We start from the raw sequence: 25,115 nt of genomic DNA on the forward strand, positions 1-25,115 counted from the left end.
AGTTTCCTGGAAACTTTGCATTTTACTTCACACTAACACCTGCGAAATTCCTCCATGAACATAAATCTACTTTATATCCGTGTGCACTGTATGTGAGGTAGATAGGGGATCTTGTATATTTCAAGTCAAATACTGACTTTCGAGTTTATGTGATGTTCAGTATGTTTTTAAGTTATAATGTTAAAGTCTCAACCACAGCACAAGCAAGAAAAATAAAGGTATTAATACTTCCCTTCTTATATTAGGAAATGTTGTTTAGTTTACTAATTAACAAATTGTGCAGATTGGGATTAGTTAAATTGCACAGTAGTGCTTCTCCGTGTTGCTGATGAGAAAATAAATTAATAAAAAATTATTCTTTTTATTTAAATCCATCACAGGCTAGCAAACGAGGACTGCCACTATTCTATCTATTTTTTTTTCTATTTGGCCTTTATATTCCTTTCGGAACATAGGCCATTGATGAATTGTTTCCACCCTCGTCTGTCTTGAGCCATCCTCTCCAGCTGTTTCCACGTCAGCCCCTTCTTCTTGAATTCCTGCTCTGTGCTCCTTCTCCAGGTGTTTTTGGGTCGTCCTCTACCCCGTTTGCCTTGTGGGTTCCATGTCAGTGCCTGTTTTGTTATTGCTGTTGTGTTTTTTCGTAGTGTGTGTCCAGTCCAGCTCCATTTTCTCCTTAACAGCTGTATATCTACTGTTTCTTGTTTTGTGCATTCCCACAGGTTGATGTTGCTAATTGTGTTTGGCCAGAAGACTCCAAGGATGCGTCTTAGGCAGTGGTTTATGAAGGTTTGCAGTTTGTTCGTGATGTTAGTGGTGGTGGTTCTCCAGGTTTCGGCGCCATAGAGCAGCACGGTTTTAACGTTGGAGTTGAAGATTTGAAGCTTCGTCTTGAGGGAGATTTTTTTACTTTTCCAAATTTTGTTTAAGATGTTGAATGTTGTTCTTGCTTTCCCAATTATTGTCTTCACGTCCTCCTCTGTCCCACCAACAACAGCTATCACACTTCCCAGGTAGGTGAATTTGTCAACATCTTCCAGCGTCTGGTCCCCGATGGTTATTGGTTCCATGTTCTTGGTGTTTATCCGCATTACTTTGGTTTTTGGTCCATTTATTTTGAGTCCAAGTCCAGCTGCAGTTTTTCCGAGCAGTTTGGATTTGTCCTGCATCTGTTGGTGGCTATGGGAGAGTAGTGCGATGTCATCCGCAAAGTCGAGGTCCTCCAGATGTTCTGTCAGACTCCACTGGATGCCAGTCCTTTTATTGTGGGTTGATTGTACCATGATCCAGTCAATGCACAGAAGGAAGAGGAAAGGGGAAAGCAGGCAGCCCTGTTTCACGTCGGTGAGCACTTTGAATTTTTCTTGTGCGCATCCCTGGAAGAGTACGTTGCATTGCATGTCCCAGTACATGTTCTTAATGATGTTGATATACTTTGGGGGGATTCCATAGTGTGCCATGAGTTTCCATAGCATTTCACGGTCTACACTGTCAAATGCCTTTTCAAAGTCTATGAAATTGACATAAACAGGTGTTTGCCATTCTATGGACTGCTCAATAATGATCCTGAGGCTAGCAATTTGGTCGCTGCATGATCTTTCATTCCTGAAACCAGCTTGGTTTTCTCTCAGTTCATCATCAACCCCCTTACGCAGTCTCTCCAAGATGATGCGGCTGAACACTTTGCCTGGTGTTGATAGCAACATGATCCCTCGGTAGCTGTTGCAATCCGAGGTTTCCTTTCTTTGGTATGACAGAAATGAGCCCATCCTTCCAGTCTGTTGGTATGTTTCCTTCTTCAATCCATATGGTCTTTATTAGCTGGTGGAGCATGGTGGTTGAGGTGTCGAGATCCGCTTGTAGAGCCTCTGATGGGATGTCATCTGGCCCTGCTGCTTTGCCACGTCGCAATGCCTTGATGGCCTTCCTCACCTCAGATCTTGTTGGGGGGGCACAGTTGATGTCAAGTGTGTGCGTGGCTGGTGGGATCTCTACCTTTTGGGCAGGGGGCTGTCTGTTGAGCAGCTCCCTAAAGTGTTCTGTCCACCTTTGATGTTGTTCTTCCTTGGTGGTGAGGAGTCGTCCCTGTTTGTCCCTGATCTTTGCTTTTGTTTAGTGTGTCTTTTTTTGCCCTCCTTTCTTCAATTTTCTTCAGTGTGTTTGTTGATAACCATGGTTTATGGTTTTTTGTTTTTTTCCCCACTACTTCTAGGCATGCCTCCTTCCATATATTTTTCAGTGACTCATATAAAATGACAGACGCTTATTTATGGGAAAAGTGTTGTTTGCTCCTTCTGTCTTTTTCTAAAACGTCTATTGAATTATCAGCAGAGTGCGGTGGAATTAGTTTTCTTATCTTACACATAAACCTGCCACAATAAATGTCGATGAAAAAAAACACATTAAAGACGAGGTCAAATGCAAATAGAAAATAAGAGTTATACAAATTGTGACAAATAAGCAGGAATAACAAGTACAAGAGCCTTTTATTTTCAGCAAGCCATGTTTTACTTTTTAAAAATAAAACAGCCCTTTTAAGAACACAATTAGCAGAAATACACATTAACAGTGTGTCTGCACAGTCAACTGATGTTATCTACTCCACTAATTGTTAACAAGTGTTGAGAACTACAGGCATTTTGGTCTAAAAAACTCAAATCTGAAAAAATCATTGGGAAAAGACAAGTTTGTTCATTGTTTGGATGGATTTTCACATGTCCAGCATCTCATGAAGACCCCTCTGATGTTGCCTGGTTATAGTTGGACACTTCAATGAGGTTGTGGTCTGGATCTCTGAAGTACAGAGAGGTGATGGGCCCCACAGCCCCACTCCTCCCCACTGGACCCTCCTCTATCTCCACTCCACAAACCTGCAGAGGAGAAGAGACGCGAAACTGACTGAGCGTAAAACAGAAATGTGACATAGACGTCAGGTGGATTTAGTGTTAGCCTCCTCAAGCATTAGTATTGACAACATTAATTATAAACAGTCTGTAGTTATTGGGTGAAGTACCTTCAAATGTGCAGCTACTGTAGCCAGGGGGGTGTTGGTGATGAGGCACAGGTCCGCAGAGCCCGAGGTTGGATGTTTGGCCTTTGGCTCGAACTCCTGACCCAGCTGGTGAAGGTTAAACTTCTGCTGCCCAAAACCCAGAGCCTTACGGTTTCCCTTCAAATGCAGAGATGACGTGTGGGTGTTGAGAAGAGTTTGATTACTCAAGCTCCCTCGTACAGTATGAGCCTGAGTGGCTGATTTGTAATCAAAGCCTGCCATCTAGTGGACTTTTTCTCACACCCAGAAACTGTGTAAATAATGCCTGTATTATCTTAATATTATTGTTTTATTATCTACTTGTGACTATTCATTTTAGGTTTTAACCATTTCCAATAGTTATTGTACAACAATTTATACATTTATATCACAGTTTATTTTTCCCTGCTTTCACTTTTGCATGTATTGTACACTGATAATTGAGTTGTGCTCCTGAGGAACACTGGGCGAACAGCCACAAATTCTTCCTTGGATAGAAGGAGAATGATGTGAATTATTTTCAGACTTGGTATATTGTACTATAAACTGTTCTCCGTTAAGAAGTAAATATCTTGGCAGCTTTCTTCTCAAAAGTCAACCTTTAAAGCTTTTTTCATCGGCCAGATGTTTGCTATTGATTAAATGAAAATCTCCAGCTCCTCTTTCTCCTTTTTCTACGGATAAGGGAAGTGCTTGTGTTCATTATATTAGAGAGGATTAGATATATGATGAAGGGCTCACTCAGGAGATTCCAACATGTAACTTAGTAATTAATCTGATATTATATTTTCATTACATTTTGACATGGCAGACCACAGACCAACTGATTACTGTTTGTGAGACATTTGTCAGTTTTGTTTTGCATATTCATTATTTCACTGACCAAATTCTGGAAACAGATTCTGGAGGGAAAAAGTAAGTTTCCTCTGGGGGAAATCTGTTTACATTATTTACATGCTGGATGTATTAAATGGATACCTATTGTTATGAATCTAATGGGTGCTTAGCAGTCATAATATAATTAGCAATACTTTATTGCTAGGTTAATACTACTATTATTACTACAATACATTTCAACAGTGGGATTATTAATTTCTAATGAGTGACTTGTTTTTCTACTTTTTACGTTTTCAGTTTTTTCTAAGCTTTTTCCTTTCTTTTTGTTTGTTTTGTTTTGTGTTTGAGGGACGATATGAAATACGTTTTTTTGTCTTTCTGATAATGTCTCAATAAAGGGACTTTACAGTGGAGACACATTTGCTATTATTATTATTATTATTATTATTATTATTATTATTATTATTATTATTATAATTATTAAATGTGTAATGTACAAAGCCCCTGTCATACCTTGAAAGTGATGACATCCATGCCGAGGACAGAGGAGTAGAAGCTGATGGTGTCTGGGACACTTTTCACTGTGAGAACCAGATGGTCCAGATGACTCAGTTGAACTGGACAGGTTCCCTTGAATTTCACACCTCCTGCTGTTTGAATGGACGCAACCTGAAAGATGTGAGGAGTTTATTTAATGCTTTCATTCGTGTTGTTGCCTTCAGAGATAAAGAAAAAGAGGTAGTTATTTTATTTCCGTGTCAGAAGCGCCGCTGTGTGGTGTGGTGGTGTACTGCATGCTGTGAGCACCTGAAATATGTGCGGTTTTGTTAAAATTGACGCCGACTTGCAGCGGAGGTTTCGTGCACAACTGAAAACAGAAACAAACACGCGAGGTGAAATGAGTCGATTGGTTTCGGTTTCTCTACGTGCGGGTTGTTTGTGTCTGTCCGGGACAAACTCCGCCGCCAGACAAAAAGATGGAGGAAACAGATTCAATGTGAGCTGCTGGTTAACTGAGCACTTAAAGAAAGGATTTACCAAGACACGGCTCCTGTGAAAAAGCGACAGACGGGTCGCCACAGCTCGGAGAGTCATCTTCAGCCCGGAGCTCACAGCCACACTTCCTCGTTGGTGCCGCGGTGAACTGTGACCGGAGTCCGGGCACGGTGCACCTCGGCAGGGGCTGGAGCTCAGACTGTGCACAGTGCAGACACGGGACTGGATATTATAATGAACATATGAGTGTTCAGGGTCTGTTTGTATCACCAGGCGTCTGAACACTCCTCTGTATACCTGCTCCCTGCCTGTTTCCACTGTCTTACTGACTCACCTCTGGAGAACCATGATAGTTCCTGTCCACACCGAAACTCTCAGATTACCACTGCATAAACTGTGCAATAACTTCTATATTCATATTCTTATACAGACTTCACGTGTCACGTTGGTGTTGCACTTACATCCCCGGATGTACGTAGTATTTGATTTGATAGCTTTTCATTTTAATTTTAAATGTACTTATTGTAATAATGCACTTTAATTGTCGACCCCGTGTTAACTTATGGCCGATGCATTGATTACAATAATGTGATTGCGGTTTATTGGTCAATCTAATTGAAGAACATGACAGTTTCCGGTTCATGCACGTAAATACATTTTTATACTAAAGTAAAAATGATTGACAAATCCAGTACAACTGTTCTGCTGTTCAATGAAGCCTGGTGGTGCTCAGTTTTTTGACACTGTTACACAGTTAAAAAAAAAATGTAATTAGTTTTTAGTATTGTAATGGGATTGTTGTGACGTTGTAATGGACTGCATTATATTCAGATTTCTGTTTCTATCATTCTATCCCTCATTTTATCCCTCATTTATGTAAAAGAAAGGACAAAAAAAAAAACAACTCTGCACATAAAATACTCCAGTAACACCACCTTCACGGTGACCTCAGTAATAAACGTAGAAAAGAATATACACCTTTCTCACAATGTCCACAAAAATAAAACCTGAATCAGAAACTTTTGTGTAAGATTTAGTGACATCTACATGTGTAAATGCACCACTCTAGAACCCGTGTTTATTTTGTAGATCATAGTAAAGCAAGATGGCTGACTCTGGAGGAACACCCACTCAAAGGGTAGAGACACAGAGCTTATTATAAGGTGAGAAAAACAAAATGTTTCTTATTTTCATTAATTAAAAACAGAAATATAAATATTATAATCAATTCCTGCTCCTACACAATGGTCATTTCCTGAAGGAGAAGTTATCCAACATCATAGTAAGAGGACAGGATGCATGACGGAAAGTTTGTAGCATAACAACTTTAATTCAGCGGTTAGTTTCTTTTAACACCCAGTTAACATACTGCACTGGGTGGGTCACAGAATAAGGCCAGAACTAAAGCATGGCCTGAGGGGGAACATACATTTCATTTACATGTTTATGGTTTTCAACAATGACCATGTCTTGCGTTCAAACTTTGTCCCGACAAGGGAGGTAATAATCGTGGTATAGACATCAAACAGTGAAACGAGAAACATGACAGGGTGGCATTAATAGTGATGCACTTTTCTTCCTTCAGCCAGTGTTCCTGTTCAACAGTGCTATTAAAACCTACAGAACTTCTACATAAAATAAAAAGAACTTCAACACATTTTTAAAACGTAATAAGTCCTCATTTAAGATTTTTAGCCTTTAACAAGTATTTTTTAAGAATAGTATACATTTATATCATCGTTTGTAATCCACTACTTTCACTTTTGCATGTATTGCACACTGATATGGAGCGTCTGCTCATGAGGCAGAGGGAAAGGACAGTGAGCCAAGCGTCCTGATTTCCAATGGAATAAGACAGACAATGATGTTCATTATTTTCAGACTACTTTCTAGAAAGTCTGACATCCGAAACTTTAGATCAATAACTTGTCACCTGTACGAGGCAGAGTTGAGGAGGCAGGTCTACATTTCATTTTGTTTCACTCTGCCAAAAACAAAAGCCGTGTAGACAACTTGGTTCATCAGATCATTCATAAACGTAATCCCTGTTTGTGGCAAAATTAAGATTGAGAAAAGTAGTGAATGGATGTTGGCAAAAAATGATTGTAAAATCGTACGGTTAAAAAGTAAAGGTCCTTTTACACAAGGGGCAAAAAAGCAAAAGCAACTATATTTCAATTTCTCATATGTCATGCCTGTTAGTATATCTTTGAGATGGGGAAATTCACATGCCAACAACTTGATATCAAATCCAGTATCTACTACCAATATAAAGACGTACCGATCTGGCATGAATACTACTCAATCATTTTAATGATCAGGAATATGTTGTGATTCCAAATTAAACTTGTGCTTTGCAACAGTAATCTAGCTGAAGTTAACTTTCCCTTTATTATTATACAACAATGTTTTTTTATCAATACAAGTCACACAGAAGTTTCATGGTATAAGCCACTCCCAAAATATTAGTTTGTTTCTTTCAGGTGAACGAAAAACAGAAAGAGAGAGAGAGAGAACAAGTCACACTGTAGATGTCAAACCAATTCATGTCCTACACCCTTTGGACATCACGATCTCTAAATAATTCTGATGTTTACACCGATATCACCTATTTGTTTTACACCAAATTTGGATGCTGTGATCGAGTAACTGAGGCCAACACTATCCTAATCTTCATCAGATAATGTACAATCCAAAACCAATTCAATGATACAAAGTATGATTCAAAATTATTTATACAAGCTTATTTACAGCTAATACTTTGAACTGGTGTAACTACGACTTGTACCATTACCCAATTTATGGTATATAAAGGCGCCATTTAGGAGCTAATACAAAAGGAGTTGAAGTGCCTGAACTACCTGCAGGTGTGCAGCATTTAAAACCAGGGGATTCTTTATTAGATACAGATCTGCTTGAGCGCATTGTTTGGCGCAGTGCAAAAAACTGCTTGGTCACTACAGGTCGATTCAAACAGCATGCATTGCTTGTGTCTAACTTTGGACTGCATTAATAATAGTCTTACTAGAGAGTGAAAATGTCCCAATGTCACTACATGGAGCACCCCGTATCAAACCTGCAACTGCATTATGATCAAACTCACAAATGGTATGAAGGAAATACATTTCAACAGTGGAGACACATTTCCTCAAGAGCCTCTCGTGGACATGGGATATTAGATTATTTAGGTTGAGGCAAAAGGCCTGCAGTCTGTTGTGAGCTACACCACACTCTCTCGGTTGGCCGACACCAGGACAGCCCTGCGGCAGATGGGGCAAGTTGAGTTTTCAGAGAGCCAGCGATCAATGCAGTGCACATGATACTCATGAGAGCAGGGTAGTTTACGTAGCTTGTTACCTTCTGCATACTCTGTTATGCAGACGCTGCAAGTTTTCAAGGCATCATTCTCGCCAAAGTTGCGCATGGAGAGGTTGTCAATCTGCTCTTTAGTAAGCCCCTGGGGCTGGTCCTCATCATCATCATTTAGAAGGAAGAAGTGGGCGAGTCGCAGGAAGGGCAGTGAGCTGGGCTCCTCTAAGCTGATAGCTGGTCTAGGTCGAGCCCTGCCACCAGATGCTGGCGGAGCCGTGGCAAGTCCCTCAACCATATCAGTCTCAACTGTCCTTGCTCTGACTCCAGCAGCTGCAGGCGGCTCATCAGCATCGGCAGCAGGAGCCGAAACAGCAGCAGGAGTAGCTTCTGGGTTGTTGAGGGTTTCACCCAGATCCGAAGGTGTGCTGGCTCCACGGTTTGAATCTGAAGAGTCAGAGTCTGAATCCATGAGGTAGCCAAGTTCACCAAAACCAGTCATAATCTGTCTAATCATAGACTGGAGAGCCATTGATGTGGCCTCTCCCAAACCTGCATCAGAGATTCTTCGAATAGGGATGCGAATAGTGCTGACGTAGGTCCTCACACCAGCACGCTCAGAGCGTGAGAAAGTCCTACGAAATCCGCCACGCTCACTTTCATAAAGAAATGTGTTGTTTGAGTTCTGGGAGCGTGAGCGGGTACGACTGGCAATGCTGTCTCTTTGCCGATATTCGCCTGGACGCACACGACGCACCTGGAGATCTAGCATAATAGTAGGTGGACGGCGTCCTGCTGCACCACCCTCTCCCCCAGCAGCCTCTCCTTCCTGAGATTCAACATTTTGGACCTCTGGGACAGATTCGGCACCTGCCCTAGATGGCGGAACATCACTGTCAGCTGTGCTTTGCCTGGAAAGAACATGCTGTCGAGTCCGTGAACTGCCCTCTACTTGAGGCAGAGGGGGAGAACTGGTAGCAGGGGTAGGGACTTGAGAGTTGAGAGCCGGACGTGGATTAGGGAGACCATCCAGCTGATCCAAGCTCAGAGGGGAACGGCTCCTGGCTGTACGCGCCCTTGTCCTGCGTGGTTCTGGACTTCGGCTTCGGGGTCTCCTTTGACCTCTGCGTGGAGAAAGAGAAAGTGGGGGTTGTACTGGCAAGGCAGCAGGTGAGCTGGGAGATTCTTCTAAAATCTCTTGAGAAACAACCTCTTCTAGCTCAGGCTCTGGCTCCACTATGACAGCCAACTCCTCTACAACTGGTTCTTCCACCACTTCTGTCTCCATGGGGACCTGAGGTTCAGCACTTGCTACTACTTCTTGTTCTTGACCCTCTGGAGACTCTTGCTCCCCTTCGGCAGCTGCCTGCTGTTCGGCCAGGTTACGGTTCACGCTGATTTCAAGGCTGAAACGAAAATCGCCACTGTTTGGGTTGGTCTGGCTTACTGCTCGCCATGACTGGTTTCCACGATGTCCAGTTCTGGTTGTATTGCCGGTGCGTCTCACTGTGTTTAGCCAGTCCAGGAGACTATCTCCACCGGCAGGATCCTCTGAGCTTTCTGGTTGTACTGAAACACAGCAGAAATAACAAGTGAGAAATCATATCTGATTGTGACATTAAATCACACAGTCAAAAAAAGAAAAATGTCAAACTTACCAACTGGCTCTTCTCCAACTTCAGTACTAGGGGTGTTGTTATTTGGCTGTTCTGGACCATCTTTGATTTGCTGAAGTCTATTAAATAGCTCATCCTCCGTTACCTCTCCTTAAAGAAACATTACAAAACAGGACCAAAGTCTGGTATTAAAGAAAGAAGAAATACTCTCACTGATCCACATATTACTTTCAAATGACATGTTTAATTCCTCTTCACAAGTCTGACAGCCAGCAATTGCTGGGTGAAAAACTAAGCCGGTGGCTGGGAAGAATTGACAGTTGTACTTCCTACAATGAGAACACACATGTTCTGATACAGAGAAAGTGTTAAAATCGCTTGAGTGAAACTGCTCAGCTATACATCTGGCAGGTAGGAGAACTATGGTAAAACAAATGCAAAAATATTAAATAGGTCTAAAAAAAGAACAGAAAATAACCATGGTTTAATTTCTGTGATATGTTGGCCCATAGATCTGTTTGGTTGTCTTTAAACACATCAACAGGACAATACTGAAAACCTCCAGACTTACCAGGGCATGCCACTGTCCATTCATTGCCCTCTCCTTGCAGGGTGCTCCGCTAAAGGACGTTCCAAACTTACATTCCCCCTGCCACTGTCCTGGGACAGAAACGGATTGGGGGTCTTCAGTAGTCCACAGGCTTTTGCATTTTGAGCAGTGACAAATCCAAAATTCGAGGCATCTACGCTTAACTTTTATTGTTACTTCTCTTTCTACTGGGCATGTATGAATTGTGAGAATATGAAAGGAGAACATTGATTTTATCAATATGTAAAAGATAAAATGTTTATATTTATTGAAATTTTGAACTTTGGACTAATGATGACGATGTATTTATTTAAAGAGGCAAGAAAATATAAGTAAAACTAAATAAAAAATGACTGAATACCATCTTCTGCTCACACTTAGGACAGCTGTTGAAACATTCTGTCAGGCATCCGACTTTGTTTCATTTTAATTCACTCTGAATACCTACTAGGAGCTGAATAACAATACCCAGGCCTACCTGTTTCTAAATGACACAAATTACCCTTTGAGTTGCTTAAAATCATAAAAATGCTCCCCCCCCATAACCCAAAGATTACTTTCACAAACATTACTAGTGCAATTATATTGAATGCTTATTACCTGGGGTTCCCAAGAGATTGTTGTCTCTCATGAGCCGATAGTCCTCATCACTGAGATTGTTGACAAACTGATAGAAGGCCTCCTCCCTGTCCAGGCGGTCCAGCTGCCTTCTGCGCTGCGACTCGGGCTGGTCACTGCCACTCTGCTCCGAACTGTCAGACCCCTCCATTGACTCAGAAGGGAGGGAGATCGAGGGACGTTCTCCAATCTTCAGCGAGATCCAGCTGCTGCATCAGAGACAAAGACAGCTGTAGATCAACAATCGACAGATGCACCGAGTACATTTGACTCTGCATCCAATCAAATTGTGTTACAGTAGTTTGACTGCTTGCCTTTTAGTATGCAAAAAAGGAAATCATAACCAAATACACATTTCTTTTGATTTAACATCTTTAAATGTGCTTTAGCATCAGCCAGGGGGAGAAAACTGGGGTCAAAACACAGCATCACAACCCAACACAGAATCATAAGGGGAAATCAACCCAGTAACTAATGTTGACACGTTTAAAATCCACTGATTAACAAGGAAACCAAAGACTAACAACATATGCAACACTGGGTAGTTGAGACTCTGTGTTTACAGTAACGTACAGTGGACTATTCCTCAGCGTGGTAAAAACAACAATACGGCTGTTTAATAGTCATAATTAAAGTGAATAGTTTGATATGGAGTGTGTTTCAGGATCCCTTTGGAAAACAGTATTGGTCAAAGTCGGGATAAAAACAAAATGGCATCATCTAGCTTAGCCTGCGTTAGCTAGCAGGACATTAGCATCGTACACGGTTGCTAACGCTGTCCACTCTGAATATTGCTGACTGTACATGAGACCTGTATTTGCGGTGAGATTTGATCGAGTCTAACTGAACAGCGTCTTAAAACAGGCTCGTGAAAGGACCAAACAAACCCAATTGTGAAAAGCTCACAGACACCGCTACAGTGAGCTAGCTTCCATGTTCACCCCTAGCCGAGTGGCTAACCTCATTCACTACCAACGAGAAACCCAGCGTTAGCTAACGGTAGCTTAGCTAGTAACTTCTTGATGAGAGTCCCCCGGCAACATTACCTTGACGTAAACACACAATTAGCCCAAATATAGCGGACGTCAGGATCCAATCATTGAAAAGTCCCAACTACAACACGAGGGTGTCATTAAAAATACATCACAGTTAGCACCACCGCAAGCTAACTTAGCAAACGATGTCAATTAATGACGTTACAGGCAGTGCGTTAGCAGCAAACAGCTAAAAGTAGCTAGCGGATGAAAATAAAGGCCATCAGGATGAATACACCGCTGACACCGACACACTACCTGTTCACTGATGTTCGGATGTGATCGCACGGCCCAGTTGTTCTTCTGCCACTCTATGAAAAACGCTCGAATGTTGAGCTAAGTGCGATTTCAGGATTCCATTTTCTTTCTTTTCGAAAAGCTTCAATGATCTTCCGGAAACCGACGAAGTCCACACGCACTTCCCCCCGGGTTCAGTCTGGCAGGCAGACACGGGCACGGCACCAATCCTGGCTCGCGAACTCAGGCTGAGCTGTCTGAGCGGCGGCCAATCGCAGCGAAGGAGGCGGGCCGAGCCACGTCACAGTGTCTACCTGGCAGACACCGCGCAGGGCAACAAAGTCAAAGCAATGCCTTCTCAGAACAACAGCAGAAAGAAAAGGATGTTTGTTTTGGACGGTGCGACTCTGCTCAGCTACAGCGCCACGACGCGGTTGCAAATATAAATACTCCTACCTTCTGCAGAATCAGACTGGAAGACAAATATCTGTAAACCCCAGTGTCCTTAAATGGCCAACGTACATCATCGTTCCATGGCTTTAACAATACAATCTGTCTTATGCACATAATTTGGTCTGGTATTTATCCAGTAGCGTCCAAAGATTTATGTCACATCATAAACAGCAGCAGCTATATTATTAGTATTATAAAGTAGCCAATTATATCATTATCATAGTAGTATTTAGTCTGTTTTTGACCCTTTGTAGTCCAGCATGGTCAAAATTGAATGAAATATGACTATGATAATGGCATAGAGGAAATATCTGACTCTCATTATTAGATGGCAACGGAAGAAGTGCAATAGCTACAATCAAATTAATACTATTTCTGCATCCTAAATGTTTTATTTGATCTCACACTCTCACACCAGTGGTGTTAATGAATCAATGTCCCCTGATACGTCTCCAAAAGAGATGCACTTCATTTAAAGCATCTTCCTCTGCTTAACATGCATGTTCATGGACAGACAATTTAATCAGGTAAACAAAAAATTAAATAAAATAAGGTACTAAATGGATTAACCCCCAAAATGTTTGACAGAATTTTGGCAGATCATCCTAAAATGTATAAAATTAAATGCTACACCTCCAAATCTATCTCTTGTCAATTCAATTCAAGTAACATTAATTGAAATGACAGTTTAGTGCAAAAAACTACTTTCTTCAAAGTTCAACTTCCAATAGTTTCAACAATGAAAAGAAATGTTGCAGAAATTATATATTTTCAAATTTTTTGGGACTATACAATTTGCAATGAGATGTCTCTTTGTCAGTTGTTGCAGCAACATGTATTGGTATTTTCAAACAAACTGTACTATATGAGCAAAAATATTTTTATGTGAATAGAAATTCAAGAAAATATTTTTGTACAAATAATTTAGGTATCAGGACAAAGGAAGTAGCTGTATCTGTATCTGAGATTAGCATATGCATAATACAGCATGGGACATATTATATTTGTAATGACATATTGAATTAAAATGAACTAAATTGGGATATCAATTTCAATTTACAAACACTATCACATAGTATTGTTAATTCTCACACAAAAACAAATGTTAAGGTCAAACTAGGTCATAACATCCAACTCATCTGTAGAATTCATAAACAACATTATACCTCTAAAATGAAATGAACAAAAAAATTGGAACTATAGATTTTTAGAGGGAGAAACACTGCAGGCTGATAGCAGGCCCTGGAAGTTTGAGTGGGTGGAGGTGGGACAGTATTGATACATCAGCATGTCAGTAGAGACACAGTCTTGACCCCTGAGCTGTGTGTATGTGTGTGTGTGCGTGTGTGTGCGTGTGTGTGTGTGTGTGGGGGTGGGGGGGGGGGGCATCTGCTCACAGGCTGTTTTTAAACCAAACCTGCAAAAAATTAACCTTGTAACTACATTTACAGCAATCACAGAGATGTTTTCATGAAAATGACTTAATTCCCCAATTTAATTAACACCCAGAAATACATAACCTTTCAGTGAAACCACAAGAGGCTAATGGGCTGGGGTTGAAAACCTCAGTAGTGCCTTAGAGCTATTGTTCTAAGGATTTATCGAGGATTACTACACCTCAATATTACTGGATTTTGCACATCACATTTGCCTAAAAGCTTTGTATGTAAATACATGTTTTTCTTCAAATGTGCCAGCCAAACAAAAAATGTGTTTGAGTAATTGTGTTAGGTTCTCATGATTTGACTCAATAAGTAACTATGTGCCTTCTTTACAAAACACTGCAGATATGTTGTGTTTTACTTTAGACTTTTCTCAGTAATGATAAAAAAACAAATGCATAAACAACTGTTCTACTGAGAGAGTCGCCTACGACTCTTAATGCAACGTGAACGCACACCGACAAAACAACTCGGAACAAACATAATAACCACAGGTGCACCTCATCCATCGCTGTAGACGATCCGTCTTATAATTTGCCTGCTCCCTTATCTGCTATGGGTGACTAGGGAACAAAAACAATGCTAATACCACCTGACAAATTTGGAGGCATACATCACAGGATCTGTTTATGGTCTGAGACAGTATCTCCAGCTCCAATTAAGCATGCCAGAATGAGTTGCAGTGTGGACCACTGCAGCCCAGCTCAGAGTTATGGATGAGCAGTCACTCCAGCAATGCCGGGCCCTGAGTGCTAATTAGATATGACATTAAAATAACATGAGCCAAAGCCAGACTTCCAGTGTAACAAATAGGGACAGGCTAATTGGAATTGTTGAAGTTGTATTTATGTTTACACGTTTTGTGAAAAGACCAGGCACTGAATACAGCAGATTATATTCTTCCTTATTCCTATCTCTGTGGCAGAGGGAGGGTATAATATGCCACTTACACCTCACTCCAGACATCTCAGTTAGCTGTTTGTAATATTAATTTAGCATTTTGTAGGATTAATTGTTATTTTGAATGGACTACATTTGTTTTCAAAGAAGCTAATAGTATGGAGATTTTATGCCGTAGTTACTGGCTACAGCAAGTCGTGGGCGGTAAAAAACACAACCCAACTCTCTTCAGAAAGCAGCATTCAAAATCTTATTTTAATTTGTATATTTACTCCATAAACATTATTACAAAACTCAGCAAGTTACCAATATTACATTATCACCATACAGGCTTGATCACAAATATTTAAAACCTTTGCAACAGTTACAACAAAACAAAAAACAAAATAATACTCAAATAATTTACATGAAAATCTATAAAACAGCAAATTGTTCACAAATTATATTTTTTTCTGAGTTTTCATGTTTTTTTTTCTTTGCTTATTTGTGTTTTGCACAGTAACACAACACTCTCACAACAAGATCATGGTCTTATTACAAAACTCCCAACAAAATGTAAATATTTCTAGTTTTCTGTTGATACTTTCATATTTTGGTTTTTAAAACCAGAAACTTGTCATTGTATATCCTTTCCACTGCCCACAGAGGCGCATAAAAGGTTACTCACACACACAAATACTTCACAGCACTTTCTAAGAAAAATATACACTTACAAAATATGTTACAAATTGGCACACAAAAAATATACAAGATTTTGTAGTGTCAAGAGTTCATTAAGATTCCTTCTGGTAACAACTCTAGACAGTATATATAAAGCTCGGTAATCTTTTAATGAAAAGAGCAAAAGTAATTCCAATCATTGTCAAAGAATCATGAAGTGAATACATCAAACATAACAGTATAATATACATTCATAAAGAGGGTTAGGTACCTAATCTATTTTGCATTTCTTTTTTTGTTAACTCTGGGAAAACAAAAAAACCAAAGACAAAAAAAAGACAAAAAAAAGGAAAGAACGAAAATAATTGTCAGCTTTCTTAGCACCATTAACATGAGGCAGCTCAACAGTGGCACATTTTGAAAACAAACAAAGAGAAAAAAACTATGAACTCAGAGAAGTACATTCAATTTGACAATAGGCAGAAATGAGAGAAGGCAGACTAAATGGGCTTGCAGCCCATGGAGCTTCCCATCAGCAGCTTGTCTTGGTCCTAACCCTGATACACTGGAGAAAAGAAACAAAGGATCATGGCAGAGAAGAGAGAGAGAAGAGACAGAGAAAGATTGATTATGAATGCTGCCATATGCAAGCAATCAGTTACCATCACATGTGCGTCAGAATTACCATATCCAGTGTAACAAAGCCTGTTTTTAAATTAAGCTTCAGTTTGTCTGCATATCTCCATGCAGTCTCATGTTATACTGCTATATTTGTTAAATAATACTAAACTTTCAAAGATAAAATATAAGCCTATTGTTTAAGTGTATAATTGTAAAACCAGGTGCAATTTTTATCTTATAAAAACACTTTTATGGCAGATTAAACATGATTGTAAACTCCATTTTATTTTTGATTTATTTCTGGGCAGTGTTGAGGTGAATGATCCCCTAAGTTATTAATATAAATGGCGCAGGAATCCACTGGATCAGATCGTACCGATAGATTTCTTTTTTCAGAATTTTCCCCTTTATTGGCCTTGACTTTGACAATATTTTCTGCCAAATTAGTGATTATGATTATAAAAGACAACACAGAAAGGAAAGGTACCTTCAAAATTAGGTTAAATTTAGACATTATGAAACAGAATGGTCCAAAATAACCAGAGAAACAACTTATTGAGTATGGCAGCGTTAAGAAATAAATTACATGAGAATGTTAAGAAAACATTACTGTTTAAATTACCGTTTCAGGTAAGATAGAAGTAAGATTCCCAAGTGGAGCTAAAGACATGCTTTCCTTCATTTACAAGATTACTGATTCCATTTGTACTGAAAACTGCTTTCACATTCACATTAAATCTAACTGCAAAAATGTAATATCCATTCATGACTGATGCGTGCATCAGAATCTCAACGAGTAATAAACCACCTTGAATTTCCAGTACAAAATAGGTATTCAGTGAGGCGCTGCCTCTGACAAATGACAATAATTTCCTAGCTTACCCTCAAACATCTGCACTACACTCTCCTTGGTCCAGAGAAAGCTCATTTGAACATCTCTTTTTTCATCTTCTTCCTCTACAGTAGCCTTCAGAGCACATCTCCCCTTTGCCTCTCTTTTGTTGCTTCTCAGTGCCAGGCGATGTTGAGGTAAATTGAATTTGGCAAACAAAGTGGGGGAAACGAGGAGAATTCAGAGTCTTTCTGATTTGGTTTAGTGAGTGGTGGTGTACCACTGCCAGCTGTTGGTGCCTTTCATCGGAGGAGAGAGAAAAGTCCCAAATAAAGAATTCCTGTAGTGGCAAGTCTCTGTAAGGAGTCTCCAGCCCGAGCAGCCAATATTCCAATGGATAGAAAAGAGGAACAGCCAATATTCACACATATATAAGAGGTCATTTACACAGCATTGTTACTTTTGGCACATTGATTTTAAGATTATAATCATCTTTTTTTGCAAATATTGCATGTCCCTGTACAACAACATTGACAAAAATACTCTGAGGGTGGAGCTTTTATGAATTTGCAAGGCGTAAAAATGTAAATTTAGATAACCAGTTCCTCTAAACCCCAGACGAAAAAGAATAAAAGGAAAAAATGGGGAGTCATTCCAACTTGGAGGGAAAAAAAACATTGTCTGATATGTCGTCAATACAAAATGGTCCCATCTTGTGTTTTCAAGATGTCTTGGGCTTACATAGGGCTCATTAATTGAAGGTTTCCCTCTTGAAATGAGCCAGGCAGTGTATGAAGGACAGCAACAACAGGACATCCATATTCTGCATACAAAAACAGATGAGGAGGGGTGCGTAGATGTCACTCAATGCATTTGTGTATATAGCTACATCTTTAGGGAAAAAGGGGGAATAAATACATAATTCAGGGGAGATAGTTCTGCTGAGAAAATACAAAAACAAAATTTCTCAAAAAGGCGACAGAACTGTTTTCAAGGCTTATTCTCTTTTTTTTTTCAGACAAAAATAAAACCAAAAAACGACTATAAGAAGAACAAACAAAGCAGAAACAACAAAAGCAAGAAAAATGCAGCCATGGTCGTTTCAAATCTCAATCAAGCTTGACACAATCACTCAATAGGTAGTTTGCAAAGTACAAGAAGTTTTTCATGCAGATATTAATTTCATCTTCGGGGGGTTAAAAGGAATTGGGAGTAGTCAGGGGGAACGTAGTACTCATGCAGCTCTGGCATAGCGTCAGTGTAGGTATGCTTGGGAGGGAGGGCTGAGCAGGTAGTGGGGGGAAAGTGAGAGGGGGGTGCAACAGCAGCTGATAACAAAATATTACCTCAGTTTCTCAAAAGAGGTCATCAGTGCTATGTCCTTATTTGGGTCTCTCTCACCTCGCTTCCCCTTCAGTGTCTCAATCCGAGGGAACTTTGCACTGGTCTTGTGGCGGTACAGCTTTTTGTGCGCAGGCCCGGGGTTAATAAAGTTGGGTTTATCAAACATGTTACAGCCCAGTGCTAGCTGAGGGAATAAGGGATGAGAGGGGTTGAATTTGGCCTGGTTTTTTCCTCCCTTTCCCCCAGCCTTTCTGCCTCTCCCAGCCCCTGTGAGCACAGCTCCTTTTTTCTTCAGGTCCGCTTCTGTGCCTGCCAAGATTTTGAGGGTCTTTAGGTTGAGGCTATTGGCCTCGGAGGGCATACAGGCCTCCGACATGGGATTCCACAGTGGCTCAATGGAGGCCATCATGAACCTTTGGACCTCAGCCATGCCAGAGACAATGTTGGACAGGATATTGGAGGGCTCCTCGAATTCTCTCTGGTCGTCCCCCACCAGATTGTTGCTCTCTGACCAGCCGGGGCCAGACCAGTCCCCAGTGGTGCTACTGTCAGTCAGGCCTGTGGCACAACCACCTGCCTGGTTCTTTGCTGCCTTGCCCTCTAACATGGCCTTTATCTTTTTAGTGGAACGTGAGTTCTGTTTGGGCGTCTTTACCTTTTCTGACTTGGGAGCTCTGGGAGCCCGGACTTTCTTTGGGCTCTGTCCTGCAGCTGTCTGTTTGCAATTGCCTTTCCTCTTAGACTTTATGCTTTTCGCTCCAGTCAGCATCTCACCAGTCTGTTCATCAAATTCTGTAACACCCAGCTCCTTTTTATCTATACATAACACATTCTGATTGTTGAAGTTGTGCAGTGGAAACTGGCTGTCTTCCACCGTGTATGCATTTGCTGTGTGCTCTTGTTGCTGTATAACATCACAGTTCCACTTTACTTCCCTATTGCAGTCCATGGTCATATCATTAACATCCTGGTATTCTCCAACATTCCCCGATATCTTCATCTCACGCCCCACCACCTGCGGGGACAGGTTGGGGGTCTCAGGAGGGGACAGTTCTGACAGTGATGAGTGTCTAAACTTGTCAGGGGTAAAGTTGGAGATATCCAGTAGGTCTGAGGACTCCCTGAGTGGGGTAAGGGCATCCACACTCTGCTGAATCACCACTTTTGGACTGCAATGAGCTAAGAAGCTGTCTCGGCCCTCCTCCTCACCCTCTCGCTCACAAGACTTGAGGCTGAGGGAGCTGTAATTGCTAGAGGAGGCTGACAGAGAGCCCACTGAGTCATAGCTGACGAGCCTGCCATTGTCTGTGCACAAGGACCCTCTCTGGTATTGCACCTGGCCGTCCACACAGGCAGACTGACACACTTGCACATCTGCCCCGGGCTGCAGCCCAGCCTCAGTCAGGTAGCTCTTGTCATAAAGCAGCCTGTCAGCCTCAGGGCTCAGCTGGCTGTAGTTAGACACTGGCAGGTTTTCGTTCAGGGGCACGGCACCTGGGAAGTTGTTGGGTAAGATGGGAGTTTCAGGGGTCTCGGGCCCAAAGCTCTGGCTGTGACTTGCGCAGAGCTGCTGGTGCCACATCTGGGGGAAGCTGGGGCAGTTCTGTGGGGACTGCTGGAGCTCGGACTCAGAAGGAGGCGAGAGGACGCAGCTCTGAGCGAGCTGCAGAGAAGAAAACTGCTTCTCCTCTAGGGATAGCCCCAGAGGATACTGCTGCCTAGAGGACTGCTGGGGGAAATAAGAGATAGCTGCTCCGCCAGAGGAGTCTGTAGCATCTAACAGGGTCTGCAGGTAGCCTCCCGGGATGACAGGGACACCCGTCTCCACCTCCTCTGAGGAAGGAGCTTTATCAGGAGAGCAGGTGGACGTAACAAAGGAGAATTTCTCCTCAGATGTGTGAGCAGGGGCGGTATTGTCAGAAAAATGGGGTTTGACTGTAGTTGAGCTAATGCCTGCCTCTTCTAACCCAGCAGTCGGGTTCTCAATCTGTGCCGCAGCTACACAGGCATCCGTTTCATTTGTCACACTCCTCCCCTCCTCTCCTTCTGCCTCTTTCATTTTCTTGCTCCTCAGCCTTGCTTCGCTTTTGAATTTCCTTATCCTGACTGTTTTATTTCCTCCCAATCTCCTCCCCTCCCTCTCCTCCCTCTCCTGGGAGCGGCTCTTGGCTGTGACTGTGTGCGTGATGGAGCTTGTGTCTAATGTGACTGGGAGGCCTGGAGCTGCTATTATTCCCCCTACCATGGGGGTGGCCTCCTCTTTAGTGACACCTCCCTGGCCCTGATCAGAGAGAGCGGAGCCCTGTGCTGTTGCTGATTGTTCCACAGCATGAATCCTCTGAACCTTAAGCCTGTTTGCAATCTTGTATTTCCTTTTGGGATGACTAGAATTAAAAGGGCGATGATGGCGTCCGTTTAGATGAAAACTGCGTTGTTTTTTATCTCTGGCAGCCAGCTTAAGCTGTTCCTGTCTCTCTCTTTGCCTCTCTTGCCAGAAATCCTTCAGAGGAGCCAGTTTCTCATATTTGCTTACTGTGTCTGTGTTTAAGCTCACAGTAGCATCCAAAGGGTCTAACTTTCCCAGTTTCACTGACATGAGTCTCTCTCCTTTAAACCTGTTGATGATGATGTACTTGATGACCACGGGTGGTTCCTTGCGACAGGATTTCCGTCGTTTTTTGGGGCACCAGTCCACATCCTCCTCCTCTTTCTGACCAGCAGGAGCTTTCTCCTTTTTCTCAGCATTCTTCTCACTCTCGAGCGAGTCAACATCATATAAGTAATCATCGCTGTATCTAACCTTTCTCTTGGAGCGTAAGCCATAGTTCAGTGGGTTGGAGGGGCTGAGGAATCTTTTTGAGTGGCCTTTTTTAAATTTGCCCTCCTGCAGAGTGTCTGAGGAGGAGCCCGTGCAGGAGCTGTCATCACTGAATTCTCCCGACTCCTCCGTGGAATTGAAGTCCATTAAGTAATTGACTTTGGGAGTAGACATGGGTGAGCCTTGGGAGCCGTCGAGAGGGCTCCTACCACTGCAGTCCCCAGCTTTTCTTTCCTGTCCGGTCTCCAGGATGAGCTCATCAGTTTTGGGCTGAAGCTCCTCAGCACTCCTCCTCAGGACGCCCACTCCTTCCTCTTTCTTGGCACAGTTAGCCAGGACACTGGGGAAGAAGTTGAACTGTGTCTCCTCCTGGAGCACATTTGTTTTCTCCCTCATGTTGTCCTGGAAAGACTCATAACGAATCTTCAGCGAACAGACATCACTGCTTAAAGTTGAATCATCATCTTCATCATCAAAGAGGTTGTCCACGTCTTCCTCAGAGAAGAGGTTGACTGACAGTTCATTCTTAGAACAAAGGTCCAGCAGTTCCATCTTACTTTCGCTGATGAAGGACTCAAAGTAGCCCCAGTCCTGGCCGGCATTAGCCAACAGGACCTCCTCTCCGCTCACTTTGTCCAGTAAAAGTCCCTCATACAAGTTCTTAGTTGTTGCATCATCCTCTGCATCATCACAATCCTCCGTTGTTTTGTTTCCATCCACTCTCTTGCCCTCACCTGGGGCTTTCGGCAGAGGAAAGCTTAGTAGCTGGTCAGAGAGGAGCTGTTCTCCAAAGTGACTCACTGCCTCTCCTGCATGACTCAGGCACTGGATGCTGATGTTGTTAATGTCTGAGAAGTCCTCTCGGCTTTCATCCCCTATCCTTACACTTAGCCCAGTCTCTGTGTCTGGGTTAGTGTTAGGGTCAAGCGGTGGGTTCTGGATGGAATTGGGGTCAGTAGCATCACAGGTTTCAATGAAGCAGCCAAGGCAGGTGCGTGAAGGCTGAAGAAGACACTCCTCTGTCAGGGCAGACACAGTGCCAGGCTCCATCATTGCAGCTGACAGAGGAAGGGCAATGGGCAGCGGATGCGGAGTCTTCTGGGCGTCTCCCGCTGATCCCCAGGAGTTCACAGCGGGAGTGGGAAGTGAAGTGGGAGTGGGAGTGTGGTGAATTTGGGGGACTACAGTGGTAGAGTCATCGGAGGCAGGGCAGGGGGCTGCTGTCAGGCCAAGAGAGGGGTCAGTGCCAATGGGCAGGGGCAGGGGCAGGGGCAGGGGCAGGGGAAGGGGCAGGGGCAGGGGCAGGGTTGGCGGTGTAGGTGTGGTCCTCTGGTGTGTTGGACAGGCCTGCTGTGACGTCTCTGCAGCAGGTCGGGGTGAGGATGGAGGGAGAGCAGCATCAACGAGCCCGCACAGACTCAGATCACCACTCTGCTCACATGCCCCTGAGGGAAAAAATAAGAAAAGATCTCAATTCCTTCACGTCTTTGAACCATAAGTCAGAAGTTAAATTACATTGTTTTTGTTCTGTAGTTACACTGACATTTCTTCTGGGCTGCTGAAATGCAATTACAGTAAATTAACCCCCCAGAGCTCAAAGTGTCACTTTGTGATGCCAGCTTTAAACATTAATAAGTCCGTTTTGGTATTAGATTCAGTAAGAGGTATTAGCAATGTCAAGTTGGGTAATGACAACTTCCTACCCATTACAGTTTGATTTTCAGATGTGAAAGTCGAGACTGGGCAAGAGCTAACACGGCCATTATAAATTCACACCAAATTAGCTGTGGCTCAGGACATAGAGCGGGCCGTCCACTAAGCATAAATTCGGCGGTTCGATCCCCCTTATTTCTGCCCCTGACGCCTGTGCCAGCACTGGATGATGTATGGGAAAGGGCGGATAACAAAACTGTATTGAAAAGCGTTTTGCGTGGTCATTTATAAGACTAGAAAAGTGCTGTATAAATACAGACCCATGAATCTCACACATCCTGTTAACGCGTGAAAGTGATAAAGAGCTGCTAGAAGTTCAGCAACATTCAACAAAATCATTAGCTTTATGATGCGCTTAGAGGCGCAGCACTGCAGCATTCTCAGAAACAAAAACTCCTGAAAGGGGGCCTCATCCACATGAGTGTAGAGCTGCTTTCAGACATGCACTGAACTCTGAATATTATAAATTATCCAGAGGGGCCGTGAGAATGTGAGAATGTGAGTCAGTTGCTGCGAACCCTCTCTGGACCCGCCGGCCTTCTGGTAAAATGTCAGGAGAATGTCCAGGTGAGCCCTTGTGAGAATATGGCAGGATATTGTCCAAAGAATTCACCGCAAGCAGGGAGCATTGATGACGTTTCTAAAAATGATACAGACACAAATGGGATGAAAGCAAAAGAATATAAAAAACTCAGAATGAACAAGAGGAACAACACACAAAGAAGATGCTGAAGAAAATGACAATATGGAAAGACAACGTGACGTAAGAGATTTTGGTGATACAATCTCCTGCTGCATTCTTTGTACGGTATGTGAGAGATAAAGATAAAAGTGATCAATGTCATTCCTTTGATTGTACAGTTATGTAACAGTTATTTCAATAGATAAAAGTTGTGAATGGTTTGAATTATCTTGTGTTCAATAAAGCTCTCATCCATGGAGAGAGTTGGAAAAGTCACTTCTAAAGTCGCAAACTAAAAATAATGTTAGTAAAGAAATCATCTCCTTGATAAAATCAATATACAACAACAGCACTGCGGTATTGTATGTTTTTCCTCACCGACACAAGAGCAGTAGATTAAAGTAATGCAGTCATATTGCTTTACCTCCCCCTCCTTTTAGCTTTTCATCTGTACAGACGCAGATGCGGCTCTTCTCTTAAGCAACAAGACACCCCAAATTTACACAGATTTCCAGCAACAGGCAGTGATGGCTAAAAGTGAAAGGTGATTTTCTAGAGGTCGATTGGGACGAGGTTTTAATCAGTTGAAGACATCCATCTGATGAGCAACAATCAAAACCCACAGAAGTGGGCTTGTAGCAGCAGGCAGATAGCTTTGTTTGCTCTGCATAATTAGATGACAGCAGAGGAGGCAGGTACGTACACATGGGACACGACAGGCCCATATGTTGGAGACTGTATAACCAATATCATCTACACCTGCCTCCCGCTACAGTCCCAAGCTGCTGCCTCGCGCATATTCTTTAAAACCATGCCAATAAAAAATTAAAACTGAAAAACAAACCACAGCGGTTAATATGTTCACTGAGGTTAACTAGCAAATTCCCCCCATTTTAGAATGAATGCGCCTAATCATTGCTGAGGTAATGATAAATTCTTGAGGGGAGGACAGCTTAAAAAAGAGTATTCAACATGGCTGTATTGGTGGCGAGTAAATCTCTGAACATGTTTATGATTCGAGAGTGATTTGACGAGGTAATTAAATTTCTGAGAGCGTGTCTCTGTGGGTTTTGCGGCCTGCAGACGCACTGGTGCAACCAGAACGCCTACTAAAAGCAAAGAACTTTGCTACTGTCATCCCTAATGAAGAAAACCTTCCCTCTTGCTCTCAGGAAACTGTTGCAACAACGTGTCAGAGGCTGCAGAAGCGACACTGCGAGGCGGTTGCCATCGGTTCCCTTCAATCTGCGAGCCAAAATGACCTCCGAGCAAAACATGTTACTGACACATGTTCTCTGTGGAGAGTCGGGACAGATATCCTATTCCACATTGGGTATACCGGCTACACTGTATTGTGTGGCTCTGAGTGTACACATTGCAAGA

At 42.4% G+C, this 25,115-nt stretch overlaps 3 protein-coding genes across 5 annotated transcripts in view; all 3 read right to left on the reverse strand.

Annotated features, from left to right (window-relative positions):
• Window positions 1-2,470: 2,470 nt before the first annotated feature.
• glod5 (glyoxalase domain containing 5) lies at window positions 2,471-5,126 on the reverse strand. The gene is made up of 5 exons (XM_034598726.1): window positions 5,108-5,126; window positions 4,907-5,030; window positions 4,382-4,537; window positions 3,014-3,169; window positions 2,471-2,870 (listed from the first exon to the last, which is right to left on the reverse strand). Exons 2-5 carry the CDS (start codon window positions 4,961-4,963, stop codon window positions 2,727-2,729), a joined length of 513 nt encoding a protein of 170 aa, XP_034454617.1. The 5' UTR covers window positions 4,964-5,030; window positions 5,108-5,126; the 3' UTR covers window positions 2,471-2,726.
• A 1,043-nt stretch (window positions 5,127-6,169) lies between these two features.
• On the reverse strand, window positions 6,170-12,454 carry rlim (ring finger protein, LIM domain interacting). 2 transcript variants are annotated; one of them, XM_034598303.1, is made up of 4 exons: window positions 12,289-12,454; window positions 10,979-11,202; window positions 9,832-9,939; window positions 6,170-9,742 (listed from the first exon to the last, which is right to left on the reverse strand). In XM_034598303.1, exons 2-4 carry the CDS (start codon window positions 11,145-11,147, stop codon window positions 8,085-8,087), a joined length of 1,935 nt encoding a protein of 644 aa, XP_034454194.1. In that variant the 5' UTR covers window positions 11,148-11,202; window positions 12,289-12,454; the 3' UTR covers window positions 6,170-8,084. The 2 variants fall into 2 exon arrangements, with proteins under 2 accessions (XP_034454194.1, XP_034454193.1); XM_034598302.1 differs by having other exon boundaries at window positions 10,979-11,205; window positions 12,289-12,453.
• Window positions 12,455-15,289: 2,835 nt separating this feature from the next.
• Window positions 15,290-25,115, reverse strand: part of nexmifb (neurite extension and migration factor b) — a 54,491-nt gene continuing 44,665 nt past the window's right edge. Inside the window, exons 3-4 of one of the 2 annotated variants that reach the window (XR_004615200.1) lie at window positions 17,226-22,782; window positions 15,290-16,287 (exon numbers count right to left, since the gene is read on the reverse strand). Coding sequence is in view for 1 of the 2 variants with exons in the window: in XM_034598240.1 (XP_034454131.1) it covers window positions 18,518-22,782 (4,265 nt within the window). In the remaining variant the exon portion in view is untranslated. Of the gene's footprint in view, window positions 22,783-25,115 lie in introns of both variants that reach the window. The other variant, XM_034598240.1, reaches the window with a different exon arrangement.

The sequence above is a fragment of the Hippoglossus hippoglossus genome, chromosome 10 (genome assembly GCF_009819705.1).
Source record: "Hippoglossus hippoglossus isolate fHipHip1 chromosome 10, fHipHip1.pri, whole genome shotgun sequence".
Classification (NCBI taxonomy): Eukaryota; Metazoa; Chordata; class Actinopteri; order Pleuronectiformes; family Pleuronectidae; genus Hippoglossus; species Hippoglossus hippoglossus.

Bases quoted from the DNA above. Each gene is read 5' to 3' on its own strand.
- glod5 (XM_034598726.1), bottom strand. From the start codon at position 4,963: ATGACTCTCCGAGCTGTGGCGACCCGTCTGTCGCTTTTTCACAGGAGC. The intron at 4,538-4,906 runs GTAAATCCTTTC...CACATCTTTCAG, and splicing joins TTCACAGGAGCCGTGTCTTG to GTTGCGTCCATTCAAACAGC. The intron at 3,170-4,381 runs GTATGACAGGGG...CTGCATTTGAAG, and splicing joins TGGATGTCATCACTTTCAAG to GGAAACCGTAAGGCTCTGGG.
- rlim (XM_034598303.1), bottom strand. From the start codon at position 11,147: ATGGAGGGGTCTGACAGTTCGGAGCAGAGTGGCAGTGACCAGCCCGAG. The intron at 9,940-10,978 runs GTAATAAGCATT...TGTTTCTTTAAG, and splicing joins CAATCTCTTGGGAACCCCAG to GAGAGGTAACGGAGGATGAG. The intron at 9,743-9,831 runs GTAAGTTTGACA...GCTGTGTTTCAG, and splicing joins AGTTGGAGAAGAGCCAGTTG to TACAACCAGAAAGCTCAGAG.